This window comes from Chiloscyllium plagiosum, chromosome 6 (assembly GCF_004010195.1).
Source record: "Chiloscyllium plagiosum isolate BGI_BamShark_2017 chromosome 6, ASM401019v2, whole genome shotgun sequence".
Lineage (NCBI taxonomy): Eukaryota > Metazoa > Chordata > Chondrichthyes > Orectolobiformes > Hemiscylliidae > Chiloscyllium > Chiloscyllium plagiosum.
The window spans coordinates 118852854-118873980 of NC_057715.1; the positions used below are offsets into that span (position 1 = coordinate 118852854).

At 45.8% G+C, this 21127-nt stretch overlaps 1 protein-coding gene across 1 annotated transcript; it reads left to right on the forward strand.

The window, feature by feature from the left end:
- The first annotated feature begins 4341 nt into the window (after nucleotides 1-4341).
- On the forward strand, nucleotides 4342-17974 carry LOC122550990 (hemopexin-like). The gene is made up of 10 exons (XM_043692579.1): nucleotides 4342-4458; nucleotides 4977-5044; nucleotides 7685-7762; nucleotides 9135-9277; nucleotides 9631-9778; nucleotides 11507-11719; nucleotides 11821-11925; nucleotides 12868-12998; nucleotides 16016-16166; nucleotides 17522-17974. Exons 1-10 carry the CDS (start codon nucleotides 4394-4396, stop codon nucleotides 17746-17748), a joined length of 1329 nt encoding a protein of 442 aa, XP_043548514.1. The 5' UTR covers nucleotides 4342-4393; the 3' UTR covers nucleotides 17749-17974.
- The last annotated feature ends 3153 nt before the right edge of the window (nucleotides 17975-21127 follow it).

Here is a 21127-nt window from a genome sequence, read left to right on the forward strand (position 1 = left end):
CCCCACTGACCTATTGTACTCTATGCTACTCTATCCCCACCCCCACCCTCCTCCAGCTTACCTTACCATGAAGTGTATAAGTCCTGCTAAGATTTGCTTTCCCAAAATGCAGCACCTCACCTTCATTTGAATTAAACTCCATCTGCCACGTCTCAACCCATTGGCCCATCTGATCAAGATCCTGTTGTAATCTGAGGTAACCTTCTTCACTGTCCACTACACCTCCAATTTTAGTGTCATCTGCAAACTTACTTAGTATACTCTTTTGCTCCCATCCAAATCATTTATATAAATGATGAAAAGTAGTGGACCCAGCACCGATCCTTGTGGCACTCCACTGGTCACAGGCCTCCAATCTGAAAAACAACCCTCCACCACCACCCTCGGACTTCTATCTTTGAGCCAGTTCTGTATCCAAATGGCTAGTTCTCCCTGTATTCCGTGAGATCTAACCTTGTTAACCAGTCTCCCATGGGGAACCTTGTCGAATGCCTTACTGAAGTCCATATAGATCACATCTACTGCTCTGCCCTCATCAATCCTCTTTACTTCCTCAAAAAACTCAATCAAGTTTGTGAGATATGATTTGCCACGCACAAAGCCATGTTGACTATCTCTAATCAGTCCTTGCCTTTCCAAATACATGTAAATCCTGTCCCTCAGGATTCCCTCCAACAACCTGCTCACCACCGACTTCAGGCTCACTGGTCTATAGTTCCCTGGCTTGTCCTTACCACCCTTCTTAAACAGTGGCACCACATTAGCCAACCTCCAGTCTTCAGGCCCCTCACCTGTGACTATCGATAGGGAAATCAGGAGGGCAAAATGGGGACATGAGATAGCTTTGGCAAATAGAATTAAGCAGAATCCAAATGGTTTTTCCAAATACATTAAGGACAAAAGGGTAACTTGGGAGAGAATAGGGCCCTCAAAGGTCAGCAAGGCGGCCTTTGTGTGGAGCTGCAAAAAATGGGGTAGATACTAAACAAGTATTTTGCATCAGTATTTACTGTAGAAAAGGATATGGAAGATATAGACTGTAGGGAAATAGATGGTGACATCTTGAAAAATGTCCAGATTACAGAGGAGGAAGTGCTGGATGTCTTGAAATGGGTAAAGGTGGATAAATCCCCAGGACGTGATCAGGTATACCCTCGAACTCTGTGGGAAGCATGAACGGCTTACCCCTTATTCTTAGACTGTGACCCCACGTATGTACCTTGGCTGTATGTTTGAGTTCAGTTTCTGTCCGCAAACTACAAGACCAACATGTCTGAGTTCAAATCTCTTCCTGGTTCCTCTGATGCTTTAACCTGGGGCTGTGAGGGACTCCATTTCCATATTTCACCAGGAAGAGGTCCTGCATGTAATGCATTTCAAAAGATAATTCATCTATTCCCCTCTTGTCCACTCACTAGGGTATGTATGGGTCTCTCTACTCTCCTGAACAACTCTTTGCCACAGCCTCTCCTTTGGGAAGAGCTTAGCTGGGCATCTTCATGGAGAAATCTGGAAAATGTGGAAATAGGGAAACTTCAGTAAGGTGGCCAGGACTGAGCATAACCCTCCAAATACAGTTTGACCAATAATTTGCAGCAGTGTCACATCACTTCCTTGTTTTTATACTCTATGCCTCTGTTTATAAAGCCAAGGATCCTATAAACCTCCTTAACGACTGTTTAAGATAGAGCTTGATAGATTTCTGATTATCCATGAGTTATGGGGATTGTGCTAACAGAAACAGCATTGAAGTCATTCAATCTGCCATGGTCAGATGGTGAGGCAGGTTTGATGAGCTGAATGGCTTAATGTTGCCTCGATGGAAACTGGTTGCTGTGATTATTGCATTACAATAGTGACTATGTTTTAAAGGTGCTGGGAAGTATTAACAGAACTGCTTTCGGGTTGTCTGAGGTTGTAAAAAGTACAAAACACCAAATCCCCATTACAGAGAGCTCCAGCATTGAGACAGGCCCTTTGGCCCAAACTGGTCCATCCACACTAACCCCATTTCCCTGCACTTAACCCATATCCTTCTAACCCTTTCCTATCCATGTATTTGTCCAAATGCCTTTTAAATGTTGTTAATTCCTCTAGCAGCTCATTCCATTTGCGTACCATCTTCTGTGTAAAACAGGTCCCCTCAGGTTCCCTTTTATTCTTTCCCCTCTAACCTTAAACTGATACCCTCTAGTCCTCGATTCCCCAACCCTGGGAAAAAGACTGAGTGCATTCACCCTCTCCATGCCTCTCATTATCTTATACACCTCTATAAGGCCCCCCTCAGTCTCCGACACTCTAAAGAAAAATGTCCTGCTTGTCCAACCTCTCCCCATATCTCAGACCCTTGAGTCCTGGCAATATCCTTGTAAGTTTCTTCTGCACTCTTTCCAGTTTAATAACATCCTTCCTACAGCAAGGTGGCCAAAACTGAACACAATATTCCAAGTGCAGCCTCACCAACATCCTGTACAATTGTAACATAACTTCCCAACTTCTACACTCAATGCCCTGACTGATGAAGGCCAGTGTGCCTGTCTACCTGGGACTCCACTTTCAGAGAACAGTGCACCTGAACTCCAAGGTCCCTCTGTCCCACTACACTTCCTAAGGCCCTACCATTCAACATGAAACTCCTACCTTGACTTGACTTTCCAAAATGCAAGACCTCACACTCATCCATATTAAACTCCATTTGTCATTTCTCGGTCCACTTCCCCAGCTGATCAAGGTCCTGCCGCAATTTCTGATAACCTCCCTCATTGTCCACGATACCACCTATTTTAGTGTCAACTTATTGATCAAACCTTGTACATTCTCATTCAAATCATTGTTACAGGTAAAAAACAGTAATGGGCCCAGCACCGACCTCTGAGACACTCCACTAGTCACAGTCTCCATTCCGACAAGCATCCTTGCACTATTACCCTCTGCGTCCGACCATCAAGCCAATTGTGTATCCAATTTGCCAGCTCCCCCTGGATTCCATGCGATCTAACCTTCCAGAGCAGCCTACCATACGGAACCTTATTAAAGGCCTTACTAAAATCCATATAGACTACATCTACCCTGTGTGTGCATAGGATTCCTTCGGGTGCTCTGGTTTTCTCCCACACTCCAAGGATGTGCAGGTCAGGTGAATTGGCCATGCTAAATTGCTCATAGTGTTCAGGGATGTGTAAGTTGGGTGCATTAGTCAGGGGTAAATGTAGGATGTAAGGATAGGGGAATAGGTCTGGGTGGGTTACTCTTTGGAGGGGCGGCGTGGACTTGTTGGGCTGAAGGGCCTGTTTCCTCACAGTAGGGAATCTAGGAACTCGCTGAAGGAAAAATTACATCTCCCTGGGTTCTTGTACCAGTATTGCTAAAGCAGTGCCCTTTGTTAAAGCAGTGCCCTTTGTTAAAGCAGTAACTATTGTTAAAGCAGTGCCCATTGTTAAAGCAGTAACCATTGTTAAAGCAGTGCCCTTTGTTAAAGCAGTGCCGATTGTCACTGACCCTCCCTCCACTGGAAACAGCTTCTCCTTATTGACTCCATCAGAATCATTCATTACTTTGTCAGCTCAAATCAAATCTCATCTTAACCTGGTCAGCTCCAATCAAAACAACTCCTGCTTCTCCTGTCCTTGCCACATTCACTTCAGAAATAATTTGTGAAAGCACTGAGGCAGAACTGGAAATAATCCTCCAGCTTGATCTGAATCTGGTGTATGAAGGTTCAGCATCACTTTGTACTCTGTGCCTGTGTTTAGGAGCTCGAGATCTGTCAGCCTGTGAACCTCTTTGTCAACCTGCCCAGCCACTTGTGCACATAGAGCCCCAGGTCACTCTATTCCAGCACTCACAACTGGAATGTCCTCCTTAGTTTGCATTGTCTCTTTGCACACTTCTTTCAAATATGTATCGCTTCACTCTTCCCTGAATTATATTTTATCTGCCTGACATCTCACCTTTTCACCAGCCTGGCTTTCTTCTCTGTAGGTGTGCCCCTGTCCTCCTCCCTCCAATCTATTCCACCTTCTCTGCCATTTTCTAACGTTGAAATGATGCCCATGTACTCAGTTCATTAAGTGCCATGGCCCTGACTCCATGCCATAGGGGTCCTGATTGTGTTCTGCTCTTCCTCCCGCTCTCTGGCCCTTTGCCAACTTTGTGCCCATTCTGTTGCTGTCCCTTTAACTTCACGCGTGTTAGCTTTGTGAACAAATCTGATATGTGCAACTTTATCAAATACCTTTCGAAAGAGATGGTGAGTCAGGTACTGTTTGTTCTGACCTCTGTTCTCCGGAAGGACCTTGCCATCTGTTTATTTTGAAACGAGGCTGCAGAACTGGATATATAAAGCCCCAGGCTTGGGCACAACACTCAGTCCAGACAGATCTACCAAGTGACCATGAAGCTTCTGCTGGGAGGATTGTGTCTGTCCTGGGCTGTGGTCCTCAGCTTCTCTTACCCCTGGTGAGTAATGCCTTTGTGCCAAGCTCCTGCAGAGTACCATGCTGCCAACTGTTAAACTGTTTCCTTACTAAAAGTTAAGGACATGCCGTTAACTGACCAAAAAGGCGACTGAGTTTGTCCACTGTCCGTTTTAAAATGATTTATGCCAGGACTTAGCAAAAACATGTGAATTAAACTCGTTAAATGCCAAAACTCCCAGATTTCTTTTGTGTAGCTTCAAACCAAACTATGAGATGATCAAATAAATGCACAGAATCGAAGAGCTTGAGGCTGTACTCAGGTCAGGAACAAGAGAGAAAGAAAATTGCTTTTACTTCTGGATCCTTTGCTCCATTCTCTGATTGAGACTGATAGAGGGGAAGGTAGAAAAGGAGACTGCAGGAGAGCTCTAGGCTACAATTCTAAAGAAAGGGAATTTATTTCTGCTGGAGGATAGTAAATTGAAAGGAGTACAATTAAAAATTGTTCTTCAGAATAAAGAATGATTGAGAATGTGATGATTTGTTCTTTAATTCCAGGATGAAGCACCTACCAAACATTACGGAAGATGAGCTGAGGCAGGAGCACACCCACCCCAGCCGTGCAGGTTTGTCTCCACTTGGCTCCTCTCCTCTGTGTACACCAGGAGGCAATTTACCTCACTCACCTCAGCCCCGTCATTCAGTAAGGTCATAGCTGACCTGCAACTGAACTCTGTCTACCCAACTTTACACCTGATATCCTTTAATGGTGAACAAAACCTGTCAATCTCAGACTTAAAACTGACAATCAATCCTTCAATCATCAGTTAACATTTGCCAAGGAGAATTCCAAATTTCCCAAATCTACTCTGGAGGCATGTGACTCGTAATCCCCTCCATAAGTGACAGCAATTAGACACTTGATAAAATGTGGAGCTGGAAAGGAACAGCAGGTCAGACATCATCTGAGGGGCCTGTGATACTGTCAGACCTGTCTGAAGGGCCCGTGATACTGTCTGACCTGTCCGAGGGGCCTGTGATACTGTCTGACCCGTCCGAGGGGCCTGTGATACTGTCTGACCCGTCCGAAGTGCTCGTGATACTGTCTGACCTGTCCGAGTGGCCCGTGATACTGTCTGATCTGTCCGAGGGGCCTGTGATACTGTCTGACCTGTCCGAGGGATCTGTGATACTGTCTGACCTGTCAGAGAGGCCTCCAATACTGTCTGACTTGTCCAAGAGGCCTGTGATACCGTCTGACCTGTGCGAGGGGCCTGTGATACCGTCTGACCTGTCTGAGGGGCCTGTGATACTGTCTGACCTGTCCAAGGGGCTTGTGATACTGTCTAACCTGTCAGAGAGGCCTGTGATACTGTCTGACCAGTCCGAGGGGCCTGTGATATATTCTGACCAGTCCGAGGGGCCTGTGATACTGTCTGACCTGTCCGAGGGGCCTGTGATACTGCCTGACCTGCCCAAGGGGCCCGAGATACTGTCTGACCTGTCCGAGGGGCCTGTGATACAATCTGACCTGTCCGAGGGCCCTGTGATACTGCCTGACCTGTGCGAGGGGCCTGTGATACAATCTGACCTGTCCAAGGGACCTGTGATACTGTCTGACCTGTCAGAGAGGCCTGTGATACTGTCTGACCAGTCCGAGGGGCCTGTGATACAATCTGACCTGTCCAAGGGGCCTGTGATACTGTCTGACCTGTCGGAGAGGCCTGTGATACTGTCTGACCTGTCCGAGGGCCCTGTGATACAATCTGACCTGTCCGAGGGGCCTGTGATACAATCTGACCTGTCCGAGGGGCCTGTGATACAATCTGACCTGTCCAAGGGGCCTGTGATACTGTCTGACCTGTCCGAGGGGCCTGTGATACTGCCTGACCTGCCCAAGGGGCCTGTGTTACTGCCTGACCTGTCAGAGGGGCCTGTGATACTGTCTTACCTGATGCGCCTTTTCAGCTCCACATTTTATTGACTCTGACATCCAGCATCTGCAGTCCTTACAAAATTCCAGCAATTACACACTTCTGCTTTCAGCTTTCTCTTGTGTTTTAACTTTTCTTAAATTCACCCTGGGCATGGGCATGACTGGCATGACTGCCTGACCCTTTGTTGCTTGTGAACAGTGTTGCTTGCTTCCCCCTGTCAGAGTTGCGAGTCAGCCACATTGCTGTGGGTCTGGAGTCACTTGTAGATCAGACCAGGTAATGATGGCAAATTTCCTTCCCTGAAGGAGATTAAGAACCAGATAGGTTTTTGTTGAGAATTGACAATGGTCTCATTGTCATCAGTAGATTCTTAATTAAAGTTATCTTTAGTATTGAAACCAAATTCCACTATCTGCTGGTCTCCAGGACATTAGCTGAGTTTCTGGACTAATAATCACGCAATAACATGACTAGGCCGTTGCCTACCCTCCTTTGTTGACCATGGCTGTGTTTTTTTATGAAGTGGAGCTCGTGGTCTCTAACAGATATAAACTGATGTTGCTTTACAAATTCCTTTTTGAACCATTTGCATTGGCCTCCTGTCGTTTTACCCGTAAACAAATTTGCCCAGTTTATGGTGGACAGTCTCTGTCTTGTCTCAAGGAAGACAATCTTTCCAAATCTAGCATCATATAACTGGCTCGGATTTCTCCCTTTCAAAATCTCCCTTAAATTAGATCCTTTTATGATGATTATTATATCAATGTCCAAATGCTATGTAGCTTTTAACTGATCCTGGCTTATCATTCGTTTCTAAATTTAATGCGGCCAGCCCCCTTCTAGGATTTATTGTTGTTGAAAACTGTGCCAGGTGCAGTTTCTCTGGACTATCGCCTGTTTGCTTTGCCATTAGTTGTGGAAAGAAAGCAACATTGAATATCTGCTCTGAGAGTGAGTCTTCAGGCAGTGAGAGTCATCCATATATTCACTCACCCTGTAGGATAGACCCACCCCGTTAGTCCATGGAATCCTAACATCTGAAATCTCCCTCTTTGGTCATTTCAGCCCAGTTATGTATCACTGACACATTGCAACGAATCAGATTGCAGCATTCCTTTCCCAATGCTATTGGCTGAGGGCACTCCCACATGGTCCGAAAGAAGCAAATCTCAGTCAACTGAATCCCTGATCTCCGGTAACACCATGTAGGAAGGCAATGAATAAAGACTTTTTCAGCTGATTTTGTCAGGATATCAGTGGGTTCCAGATTCCTGACCATTATGTTTATTTAATGTCCTTTCATTAAGTGTTCACAATTTATTTCTTCAGGTTTTCCCAATCGCTGTGATGGTCTCGGGTTTGATGCAATCACCCTGGATGAGCAAGGAGTTACCTACTTTTTCCGAGGTGAGATCATAGGCCGGGCCCGGACCCAGTTTGGAAGAGGAGATTTCCCTCGTGGTTCAACTTCCCACACAGAACAAAAAAACCATTCACATTTAGGAGAGATGATGGTGTACTGGTTTGTAATCTAGTGCCAAAGGCAGACCTTCTGAGAACATGGGGCCAACGGTCACCAATAGCAGCTGATAGAATTTACATTCAATTAACAAATTAATTAATGGAAAGAGCGTCTTTCAGTGATAGTGACCATGTAACATCATTGATTGTTGTAAAAACCCATCTGGGTCACTAATGCCCTTTAGGGAGGAGGATCTGCCTTCCTTACCTGGTCTGGCCTACATGTGGCTCCAGACTCTTAACCACCCTCTAGAAAAGCTGAGCAAACTCCTCAGTTTAAGGGCAATTAGAGATGAGCAACAAAAGCTGGGCTTACCAACAATACCCACATCCCATGGCAAAACAAAACCAAATCATTTTGTTTATTTCAAGACCAAAAGCATCTGATTCCCGAGGTCAGTAACTCAGCACAAACTGTTGGTCTGTTTGCTTCGTCAGGTTTTGGGAACCAAACCCAATTTAGATTCTGGCCTACGATTAGATGCTGGACTAGAAATGGGTCAGTGACAGGGTGACATGAGCCAAACGTCATCCAGTCCTCATTCAACATCTCATTGCATACAGTCCTGGTCACCACATGACCAGAAGGATGGGGAGGTTTCAGAACGAGTACAGATACGGTTACCAGGATGTTGTCTAGTTTGGAGGGTCTTCGTTCTGAGCAGAGATTGGACAAACTCAGTTTGTTTTCACTTCAACATCAAAGCCCAGGCCCAGACTGGGAAAGGAGTCTTCCCTCATAAAACAAAAATTGCGTTCCTATGCTGTACTGTCCATTGTTCTCAAACCTTGCTTATGGAAAGAATGGAAAGAGATGGGTAAGGGGGATTGGTACACGAGTAAGAAGGTGATGCTGAACTCAGATATGTTTATGCTAATTCAGTCTCAGCTGAATCGCTGGGTTCTGGGTGTCCCCAAATTAAACCATTCTATCATTGGTGGTCATGGCTCCACCTCCTGGTTCCTTCCTTAAACCTCTCTGCCTCGCTGCCTCTTTCTCCTTCCCACTTTGTACCTCTCCCTCTCCCTACCTCTTTCTCCATCTTTCTCTCTCTCTCTCCCTCCGTCTCTCTACTTTGCTCTGCCCCTCTTTCGGTCTTTGACCAATTTATGTTTAAATATTGCTCCATGGGATGTTTTATTCTGTTGAAGTTGCTGTAAAAATAAAAAAAATTGTTGTTAATCTTTCTTATGTACGAGAGCAGAGAGAAAACCTTGATGCTGAGCTTCCTAACAGTCTGCTTGTGTTGTCTGATAGATGCGTTTCTGTGGAAAGGGTTCCGTGCTGCAGCCAAATTCATCAATGAAACCTGGCCCGGATTACCGGATCACATCGATGCAGCATTCCGGATGCACCATAAAAACTCACCAGAGCAGCATGACAGAATGTTCTTCTTCAAGGTAGACTGATGAAGGGCTTTTGCCCAAAACATCGTTTCTTCTGCTCCTCAGACGTTGTCTGACCTGCTGTGCTTTTCCAGCACCACACTCTCAACTCTGATCACAAAAACCCAGTGGCTCCAAGATAGGCAGTAAATGCCTGCCCAGCCAGTGACAGCCACCCCCCTTGAAAAGAATACTGGATTGGAGGGGACAGAGATTGGTGAAGAAAAACAATATTTGCAAAACCACAAACATATTACGCTTCCCACAGATCTTCTCAACTTGTTCAGCAATATTTAATGATTTCAGGGACAAGATTCAATTCCAGCTTTCACTTTCAAATCACTCATTAAACACTTCTTGTTTTTCAGGGGAATCATGTCTGGCAATACAATGGCAATAAACCAGAAGGCCAGTTCCTCATTCAAGACAAATTCCATGAAGTTCCGGATAATTTGGGAGCTGCAGTCGAGTGTCCTGAGGGAGAGTGTCAACATGATTCTGTGCTTTTCTTCAAAGGTAAAACCATTCCCTGAAGTGGACATGACCCTCTGACAGTGCAGCACTCCCTCAGCACTGACCATCCAACAGTGCAGCACTCCCTCAGCACTGACCATCCAACAGTGCAGCACGCCCTCAGCACTGACCATCCAATAGTGCAGCACTCCCTCAGCACTGACCCTCCAATAGTGCGGCACTCACTCAGCACTTACCCTCCGACAGTGTGGCACTCCCTCAGTTCTGACCCTCCGACAATGCAGCATTCCCTCAGCACTGACCCTCAGATAGTGCCCGCTCCCTCAGCACTGACCCTCTGATAGCGCCCACTCCCTCAGCACTGACCCACTGATAGTGCCCGCTCCCTCAGCACTGACCCTCAGACAGTGCGGTACTCCCTCAGCACTGACCCTCTGACAGCACGGCACTCCCTCAGCACGGACTCTCCGATAGCGCCCACTCCCTCAGCACTGACTCTCCGACAGAGCCCACTCCCTCAGCACTGACCCTCCGACAGTGCAGCACTCCCTCAGCACTGACCATCCAACAGTGCAGCACTCCCTCAGCACTGACCCTCTGACAGTGCAGAACTCCCTCAGCACTGACCCTCCAACAGTGCGGCACTCCCTCAGCACCGACACTCCTACAGTGCAGTACTGCCTCAGCACTGACCATCCAACAGTGCAGAACTCCCTCAGCACTGACTCTCTGACAGTGCGGCGCTCCCTCAGCACGGACCCTCCGATAGCGCCCACTCCCTCTGCACTGACCCTCCGACAGTCCAGCACTCCCTCTGCACTGACCATCCAACAGTGCAGCACTCCCTCAGCACTGACCCTCTGACAGTGCAGAATTACCTCAGCACTGACCCTCCGACAGTGCAGCACTCCCTCAGTACGGACCCTCCGATAGCACCCGCTCCCTCAGCACTGACCCTCCGATAGCGCCCACTCCCTCAGCACTGACCCTCCGATAGCGCCCACTCCCTCAGCACTGAACCGCTGACAGTGCGGCATTCCCTCAGCACTGACCCTCTGACAGTGCGGCACTCCCTCAGCACGGACCCTCCGATAGCGCCCACTCCCTCAGCACTGACTCTCTGACAGTGCGGCACTCCCCCAGCACGAACCCTCCGATAGCGCCCACTCCCTCAGCACTGACCCTCTGACAGTGCGACACTCCCTCAGCACTGACCCTCCAACAGAGCCCACTCCCTCAGCACTGACCGTCCAACAGTGCGGCACTCCCTCAGCACTGACCCTCCGACAGTGCGGTACTCCCTCAGCACTGACCCTCCGACAGTGTGGCGGTCCCTCAGCACTGACCCTCCGACAGTGCGGCACTCCCTCAGCACTGATCCTCAGTGTGGCACTCCCTCAGCACTGACCCTCTGACAGTGCAGCACTCCCTCAGCACTGACCCTCAGTGTGGCACTCCCTCAGCACTGACCCTCCGACAGTGCGGCGCTCCCTCAGCACTGACCCTCTGACAGTGCGGCAGTCCCTCAGCACTGACCCTCCGACAGTGCAGCACTCCCTCAGCACTGATCCTCTGACAGTGCACACTCCATCAGCACTGTCCCTCAGACAGTGTGGCACTCCCTCAGCACTGACCCTCTGAAAGTGCGGCCCTCTCTCAGCACTGACCCTCTGACAGTGTGGCACTCCCTCAGCTCTGACCCTCCGACAGTGTGGCACTCCCTCAGCACTACCCCAGTACTGTAGCCTCTTTCTACACTTGTGTTTGCAGGAGATACCACATACCTGTTTGATCTCAGCACCAACACAGTGAAGGTGAGAACATGGACAGGGACACATCAGTGCACAGCAGCCATGAGGTGGATTGATCGTCATTACTGCTTCCAAGGGTCAAACTTCACTCGGTTCAACCCTCACACTGGCCAGGCATTTGAGAACTACCCCAAGGATGCACGGAATTACTTCATGCGGTGTGAAGGTCGAGGTGAGAAGTTTGTTATTGCTCCTGTTTTAGAAACATGGAAAGTTCAGGATGGATATTGACTCCAGAACTGGGATATTATGGACTTTTTCTCTCATCCACAGGCCATGGGAACAAAACTGCAGATCCTTCCATTTATAACCGTTGCAGTAACCGGTCCTTTGATGAGTTTAATGAAGATGAACTCGGAAGAGTTTACGCATTCCGAGGTGAGTATCACATTCAGTGGGAATGCTCCATTCAGTGGGAATACTCCATTCAGTTGGTGGCTGAGCTTTCGAGTTCAGACAGCTGTCTGCTGCCCTGTACTTTGTGAAATCCTGATTATCTGTCTCTCGGTTAAGTGGAATTATTCAACAAAAACAGATGCTGGGAATTGAACAAGGCTGGAGAAACTCAGGGGTCTGGCAGCATCATTGATTAGAGAACCCGAATTTTATCCCTTTGTTAGTGACATTCCATCAGAAGTAAAAAAGGGTCAGAGCTTCTTCCTGTGTATTCATCAACTCCTGCCAGTGCACATTCAGTGAAGGAAACAGGTCCATCGTGGTACAGTATTGTGGCTGCACCAAACTCTTTCAATTCTCACTTAAAGAACGGCCATGAACGTGGGATTGAAGGATGCATGAGACTTGACTCCAACACCTGGGAACTCATGGTTTCCAAAATAAAATTGGGAATACCACAGTCAGACAGGGATGAGCGGGAGTCTGGTATCTCCCTGATTTTTTTTATTTGTTTATGGGATATGAGTGTCACTGACTGGCCCAGTATTTATTGTCCATTCCTAAATATGCAGAGGGCAGTTAAAAGTCAATCACATTGCTGTGGGTCTGGAGTCACAAAGATGCCAGACCGGATAAGGTTGGCAGATTTCCCTCAAAGGCATTAGCAAACAAAACTTTTTTTTCTGACAATAGACAACAACTTCCTGGTCTTCATTAGATTCTTAATTCCAGATTTTTATTGAATTCTAATTCCACCATCTGCCATGGTGGGATTTGAACCCAGGACCCCAGGACTTTAACCTGGATGTAGACCATTGTCTCCCACTGATTACAGAGATTTCTCACAATGTTGGGCTTGGTGTGGGAGTATTCACTTTCTGACAAGGCTCTCCTCATCCTGGCTGCTTCTATTGGTCTTTCCAGCTAATGTGTACTTTCGTCTGGACTCCAAAAAAGATGGCTGGCACCCATGGCAAATTCATTCTACCTGGCCATCACTGCACGGCAAAATCGATGGAGTTTTCACCTGGAACAAGAAGATGTACTTTATCCAGGTAAGTAACAGCCCCTGGTCTGACGACACCTTCAGGAATTTCCACAATCTGTCCTCATTAATCTGTGTGTATATATATAAGTGGGATCATGAGTAGATCTCTCAAGTTGCATGGTCCGCTGTGCCATTTCATATAATGCTGGCTGATGGAATGGGTAAAGGACATTGAAGTGTTCAATCTCCAAAACCAAATCCAAAACTTATCAACCTCTACCTGAAATAAACTCAAAGACTGAGTCTCCACAGTCCTCTAGGATACAGAATTCCAGCACAACTCTATCTCCTTTTCCTTCTTGTCCTTCCTTCCCAAGTGTCGAATACCTTTAAATAATCAGCTCCAAGTCCTGATCGCCTTGCTGCCATGGTTCTGTAGTGATAATTGGGTCATATCCATGTATCATTAATTGCGTCTTTAGATCAAATTATCTTGCCTTTTTTTGACATTATTCCACTTTTAAAGCGTACTCGATGCTTAGCTTTGTTTCATAGAAACTGAGAAAACAGGAGCAAGAGCTGGCCATTCAGCCTTCGAGTCTTTTCTGCTGTACAATCTGATCGTGGTTCGTTATCCGACTTAGTAGCCTGTACCTGCTTTCTCCCCCATATCCTTTAGGCTGACGTTTCTCCTGTGTTCTGATCTCCCTTGCAGCTTTTCAACTTCCTGTTACCAGCTGAACTGCTTTCCAGTTTGGGTTCCCCCTGAGGTTCCCGTCCCGATGATGATCTGGTTTAAACCCACCCTAGCAGCCCTTGTAAATACCCGTGAGGATATCACTCCCAGTCTCATTAAGCTGTAACCTGTCCAGCTTGTTCCACTTACCTCAGAACCAGTTCCAAAGCCTCTGAAATCTCAGGCCCTCCCTCCTATACCAGTTCTCCAGCCACCCCTCCTGTTCTTCTGATCGCTAGCACATGGCACTGGGTGTAATTCTGAGCTTCTTGCTCCTGAGCTCCTGTTGTTTTAATTTCTTCCCAACTCTGCCATCCTCCTTCTTCCTGGCTGTCATTGCTGGACCATGACCTCTGGCAGTCACACTCCCGCCCCTTTCCCAAAAAGACATCCTGCAGCCTCTCTGTGATCTCATTGACCCTGGCACCAAGAGCTAAAACACCATGCTGGGGTTACGTTTACTGCACAGGAATGCCTCTCTCATCCCCAATTGCTAGAGTTATAGAATATCGAATTAGACCTTCAGCCCACCATGTGCATGCTGACCACCAAACACTAAACTACATTAATCCCATCTACTGCACTTAGTCCATAACCTACTATAGCCTGGTGTTTTAAGTGCTCATCCAGATGCTCCTTCAGTGGTGTCAGAGTACCTGCCTCCACCACTCTCTCAGGCAGTGCCTTCCAAATTTCTACTGGAGGGGTGAATTCTCTCAGATCTCCTCTAAACCACTTGCTCCTCACCTTAAATTTATCCCATCTGGTCTTAAACATGCCTGCCATGGGGAAAAGATTCTCATGATCTATTCTGTCTATATCTCTCATAGTTTTGTATACATCAATCAGATCCTCCCTCAGCTTCCCCGCTCCATGGAAAACAAACCCAGCCTATCCAGTCTCTCTTCATAACTGAGCCTTTCCATCCCAGGCAGCATCCTGGTGAATCTCCTCTGCACCCTCTCCAATATAATCATTTCCATCCAATATTGTGGCAATCAGAATTGCACACAGTGTTCCATCTGTGGCCTAACCAATGCTTTATTAAGTTGTAACAAGATTTCCTTGCTCTGATATTGTATACCCTGGATAATGAAGGCCAGCTTGCTGTATACCTTCTTCCCCACCCTGTCTATCCATGCAGACACCTTCAGGGACCTATGGTCTTGTTTATTTGGTTTTTCAGTAATCCCAGGGACTGACCATTCACTGTGCATATCCTTTCCTTATTAGACCTCCCAAAATGCATCACCTCACACTTATCAGGATTAAATTCCATCTGCCATAGCTCTGCCCAATTTACCAGCTGATCAATATCAGACAGTAGCTTGAGACAATCCTCCTCACTATCTACAACACCCACCAATTTTCATGTTGTCTACAAACTTACTGATTAAACATTCTTATTCACATCCAACTCATTAATACATAACAAACAGCAAAGATCCTTGTGATACACTGTTGGTCACAGGCTTCTAATCACAGAATCATCCCTCCACCATCCCCCTGTGCCGCCTGTCTATAAGCCAATTTTGGATCCAGTTTGCTAACTTGCCTTGGATCCCATGGGCTCTGACGTTTTGGACCAGCCTTCCATGTGGGACCTTGTCAAAGGCTTTACTGAGACTATATAAACCACATCAACTGCACTGCCCTCATCAACCTATTTAGTGACCTTTTGAAAAACATCAATTAAATTAGTCAGACAAGATCTCCCTCTAAAAAAATCTGTGCTGACTATCCCCGATCAATCTATGCCTTTCTAGTGATTATTCCTGTCCCTCATAATATTTTGTAATAAATTTCCCTACCACAGATGTCAGACTAACTACTCTGTGATTACCAGGCTATTTTCACATTCAGCCTATATCAGCTGTCTGTTCAGAATGAAGCCACTCCCTCCTCATCACACTCTTTTAAGCTTGCTGCTTCTTCTCATCAATGCTGTGTTTAGGATGAAGCCACAGTTCAAAATACTTCCACGTTTCATAAACTCTGCAAACTTTCAACTAGTCCCCACACACCAAGATCTAGATCATTACTGTTTACCAGAAAAAGCAAGGGTGTTAACACTGGCCCTGGGGATCTCCACTATAAAATGTTCCTCTAATGTGAAAAACAGTTTTGTTTCCATGTGAATACTGTCCCTTTTATTCCCTGAGTTGAAACCTGGTCCACAACAGAGTCATGGACAAAATATCAAATGCTCTTCAACTATCCATGTGCACCACACCAATTGCATGACCCTCATTGACTCTCTCTTGTGTTTACATTTCTGTCTTTCATGAATGGAAATGATTTAAAGTTTAACACAATAAATTCTCGAAAATTGTTTCTTTGACTTTCAGGGATCACAATTATTCATTTACAAAGCTGAGGCACAGTACACCTTGATTGAAGGCTATCCCAAACCTATCACAGAAGAGCTGGGAATCTCCGGTGCAGGTGTTGATGCAACATTTATATGCCCAGGAACATCTCTTCTCTATGTCATCAGGGGTAAGACAAATATTTATGTTACAGTGATCTCTGTGAAAAGTCTCAATGTAGTCTGTTATTTTAACAACTTCAAGATTACCACATTGTTGAAGGGTTGGTGCTCAGGGAGCACTGCACTGTCTGAAAGTCAGTGCTGAGGGAGTGCTGCACTGTCTGAAGGTCAGTGCTGAAGGAGTGGCACACTATTGGAGGATCAATGCTGAGGGAGCAGTGTACAGTCTGAGGGTCAGTGCTGAGGGAGGGTCAGTACTGAGGGAGTGCCGTACTGCCGGAGGGTCAGTACTGAGGGAATGCCGTATTGTCAGAGGGTCAGTGCTGAGGGAGTGCTGCACTGTCAGAGTGTCAGTGCTGAGGGAGTGCCGCACTGTCAGAGTGTCAGTGCTGAGGGAGTGCCGCACTGTCAGAGGGTCAGTATTAAAATATAGCAGCTCTTTATAGAGAATAAAGTGAAGAAGAACAATGCATTGAAATAAAATCAAGCTTAAATAAAATGTCTTCTTGTTGCTCTCCAGTCACAATGTATCCAAAGACTAAAGTAAAGGCAAGGCAAGCCAGTTCCGCTGCATGGGAAGCATGTCCCCCAGTTGGTGCTAAATGTGACACAGATGGCTATGTGTGCCAGAGTGCCCCTAGCTGCAGACATGTGACCTCTGGCATTGGACTTTGAGCGACAATTTAAGTCACTTTGATGCATTCCCCAGTTTGACATCTACATCGGTCATATGTTCAGGGAAATGGTGACCCCACTGGGTGTCAGCATGGAGGCAGAATACTCAGGGGGAAGAGGCAGGCAGTCCATGATATCCACACAAGTACTTCAGGAGTCCTCTGATATCTTCTCACTAACTGTTCTTCCATTTTGCATACTGGCGAGGGCATTGGGATACAGACAAAGCCAACTTTATTCACTCACCTGCTGGTCAGCTGGTTGCAGTGCAGAATAACACCAGCAATGTGGGTTCAATAGTCTCACTAGCTGAGCTTACCAGGAAGGATTCTCCTTCACAACCTCTCCCTTCACCTGAGGATTGGGGACCATTAGGTCAAACCTCCTGCCGTTGTCTCTCTCTAATGAGAGAGCAGCCATACGGACCGGTTGGACAATGGTGACCTTATTTAAGGAAGGATTACACAGCCTGTTGCTGTCTTGTTCACGTTTAAAGGTGATTATTTTATCTGGGATCTCACCATGTGTAAACTGGCTGCTTCATTTCAAACATTACAAGAGAAACTCTACTTTGTAAAGTTCTTCCCTTTTGTAAAGGAATGAGTTTATGATGTTCTGAGATTATGAAAGTTGCTGGTTAAAAACAAAACCTGTTCTTTTTAACCTTTCTTCCTCTGTGATGTTGCAGGTAATCAGGTGCAGAGTGTCAATCTGGAACAGACACCCAGAGTTTTAGGTAATGGGTTCCAGATTGGTCATTCCCATGTGGATGGTGCGATGTGTAACACTGAGGGCATCTTCATATTTGTCGGCACAAATTACTACAAGTACAGTTCAACAAAGGAGCTTGCAGCATGGACAGAGACCCCAGACCCACACAGCATCAGTGTGGATTTCATGTCTTGTGTACACTGATTGGACAGTCAGGTAGCAGGAGGGTGGGACACTTGCACTGGCTTCACCTGAATACCAAAGGGAAAGTTTCAGGTGGACACCTGATCACTATGTCCTGAATCTCAGCAATTATCAGTGCAGCCTCTCCTAAACTGCAAAGCCTTTCTGCTGAGCTTACACTAAACAACTGGATAATTCCAAGATCTTGCTGACCTATCACATCTTTAATAAAGGAACTGTTATTCCATACTCGTTGGCTGACTTGAATTATTAACAATATTTTGCAGTCTCCCTAGTTCATGAGCTGAACACACACAGATTACACTTCACATGTATCCAAACCTGCCCACTGTTTGAGTGCTGAAGCATCTGTTAATGTGGAATGCCAGTTGCTAGAGCAAAGAAAGGTTCTGGATTAAGGCCCAGAGTGACCATGGACATTAAAGTAGATAGATTAACAGTGCAGTATTAACCATATTCTTCTGAAGATAAACAGTGACACCCTCCTCCTCCAATCCCTGCTGGGCTTGATCCCTTGGCTCTTACCCTGAGCATCCAGTCAGCGACTCTCTACCTCCCCTCAATCACCTCAATTATAAGCATCTCAGCTCCAAAAGGCACTTGTTGTTTCCTTGCTTATTGACACCAAATCAGAAAACACCCTTTTGTTTTCACAAACCCTTTTTTGTTACTGGTCCTTATTCCTTCAAACAGGGACAAAAGAGCTGAATTCCAAAGGTGAAGGGAGAGTTAATGCCCTTGACATTAAGGCTGTGTTTGACCGAATGCAGATCAAGGGGCCCTAGTAAAACTGGAACCAATGGGGATCAATGAGAACTGTTACAAAGTACATTACAGAAATTCACCAAAGCTGCATAGATAGCACCTTCCAAACCCATGACCACTGCCCTACCCGTAGCTTTGAAAAGCAAGGTTGAAGATGGCTTAATTAGTTACTGCAGATACATAATTATTTAAATTTTAGAGACAACAAGGGGTACAGAGAGAACGTGGGAATATTGCATTGAGATAGAGGATTAACCATGATCATATTGATTGGCAGAGCAAGCTAAAAAGGCTGAATGCGCCATCCCTTCATCCTCCTAGTTTCCATGTTTAACATGGTAGACTCATTAGTAACGTTAGATCACAAGGGATTCAGGGTGAGTTTGCCAAATGGACACAAAATTGGTTTGATGGTAGAAGACAAAAGGCGATGGTGGAGGATTGTTATTGGTTTGGAGGCCTGTGACCAGCGATGTTCCACAGGGATCAGTACTGGGTCCACCTTTGTGTTCGTCATTTATTTTATGACACAGGGTAAACTCTCTTGCTTAATTTACAACCAGCAACACAGAAAAGATTTTCCCATGCAGTAATCTGTGAAAATTCGATAGGCCAAGAACTAGTTAAAGTAAAAATTAACAATATTATTTCTTAAAGTATAACAGAGACTGATTAACTAACAACTATTTACAAGTCCTTCCTCTAACCTATCTTTTACCTTCCCTTTTATAATACTAATCCAATTAAACTCCCGATTCTGATTTACAAAACAAACCACATGAACATCTTTATGTCGTCATTGTCTACAGGAATAGTGCCAGGAGACTGGAGGATAGCAAATGTGGTTCCCTTGTTCAAGAAGGGGAATAGAGACAACCCTGGTAATTATAGACCAGTGAGCCTGACCTTGGTTTTGGGTAAAGTGTTGGGAAGGGTTATAAGAGATAGGATTTGTAATCATCTAGAGATGAATAAGTTGATTAGGGGTAATCAACACTGTTTTGTGAACGTAGGTTGTGCCTCACAAACCTTATTGAGTTCTCTGAGAAGGTGACCAAACAGGTGGATGAGGGTAAATCAGTTGATGTGGTATATATGGATTTCAGTAAGGTGTTTGATAAGGTTCCCCACAGTAGGCTAATGCACAAAATACAGAGACATGGGATTGTGGGTAATGTAGTGGTTTGGATCAGAAATTGGTGAGCTGAAAGAAGACAGAGGGTGGTGGCTGATGGGAAATATTCATCCTGGAGCTCAGTTACTAGTGGGGTACCGCAAGGATCTATTTTGGGTCCACTGTTGTTTGTCATTTATGTAAATGACTCGGATGAGGGTGTAGAAAGATGGGTTAGTAAATTTGCAGATGACACTGAGGTCGGTGGAGTTGTGGATAGTGCTGAAGGATGTTGTGGGTCACAAAGAAACATAGATAAGCTGCAGAGCGGGGCTGAGAGCTGGGAAATGGAGTTTAATGTGGAAAAGTGTCAGGTGATTCACTTTGGAAGGAGTAACAGGAATGCAGAGTACTGGGCTAATGGTAAGATTCTTGATAGTGTAGATGAGCAGAGAGATCTCGGTGTCCATGGACATAGATCCCTGAAAGTTGCCACCCAGGTTGATAGCTTTGTTAAGAAGGCATACAGTGTATTAGCTTTTATTGGTAGAGGGATTTGGTTTCAGAACCATGAGGTCATGCTGCAGCTGTACAAAACTCTGGTGCGGCCACATTTGGATTATTACATACAGTTCTGGTCACCACATTACAGGAAGGATGTGGAAGTTTTGGAAAGGGTTCAGAGGAGATATACTAGGATGTTTCTTGGGTATGAAGGGAAGATCTTATGAGGAAAGGTTGAGGGACCTGAGGGTGTTTTGGTTAAAGAGAAGAAGGTTGAGAGGTGACTTAATTGAGACATATAAAATAATCAAAGGGTTAGATAGGTGGACAATGAGAGCCTTTTTCCTCGGATGGTGATGGCTAGCACAAGGGGACATAGCTTTAAATTGAGGAGTGATAGATATAGGACAGATGTCAGGGGCAGTTTCTTTACTCAGAGAGTAGTAGGGCCATGGAATACACTGCCTGCAACTATAGTAGACACTCCAAAGTTAAGAGCATTTAAATGGTCATTGGATAGGCATATGGATGAGAATGGAATAGTGTAGGTTAGATGGGCTTCAGATTGGTTCCACAGGTTGGCGCAACATCGAGGGCCGATGGGCCTGTACTGCGCTGTAATGTTCCATGTTCGATGTTCTAAAACATATCTCAAAACTAGACAGCTTTAGTTCTTCTGGGTATTTCGGCCTTCTTTTCTTCTTCTTGGGGGATTCTGCCTCACAGGTTACTGGTCGATAAAGATATCTTGAAGAGAGCTACTTTTCAGGCAGTCTTTTTATGTACCGGTGGCCTGGCAGTTCTCCTCTCAACTGTTCAATTTTCCACGGTGTTATACGCCCAAAACATCAGATTGTGTCATTCGCTTTTAAGATTGTCAATATGCTCAATTTAAACTTGATTGGAATTTGGTATTTTTCAGGTAATATTTTAAACCGATTGGCCTAATTCAAATCTCTTTTGTCATTTCCAGGCAACCACCTAACTTAGCTTTTG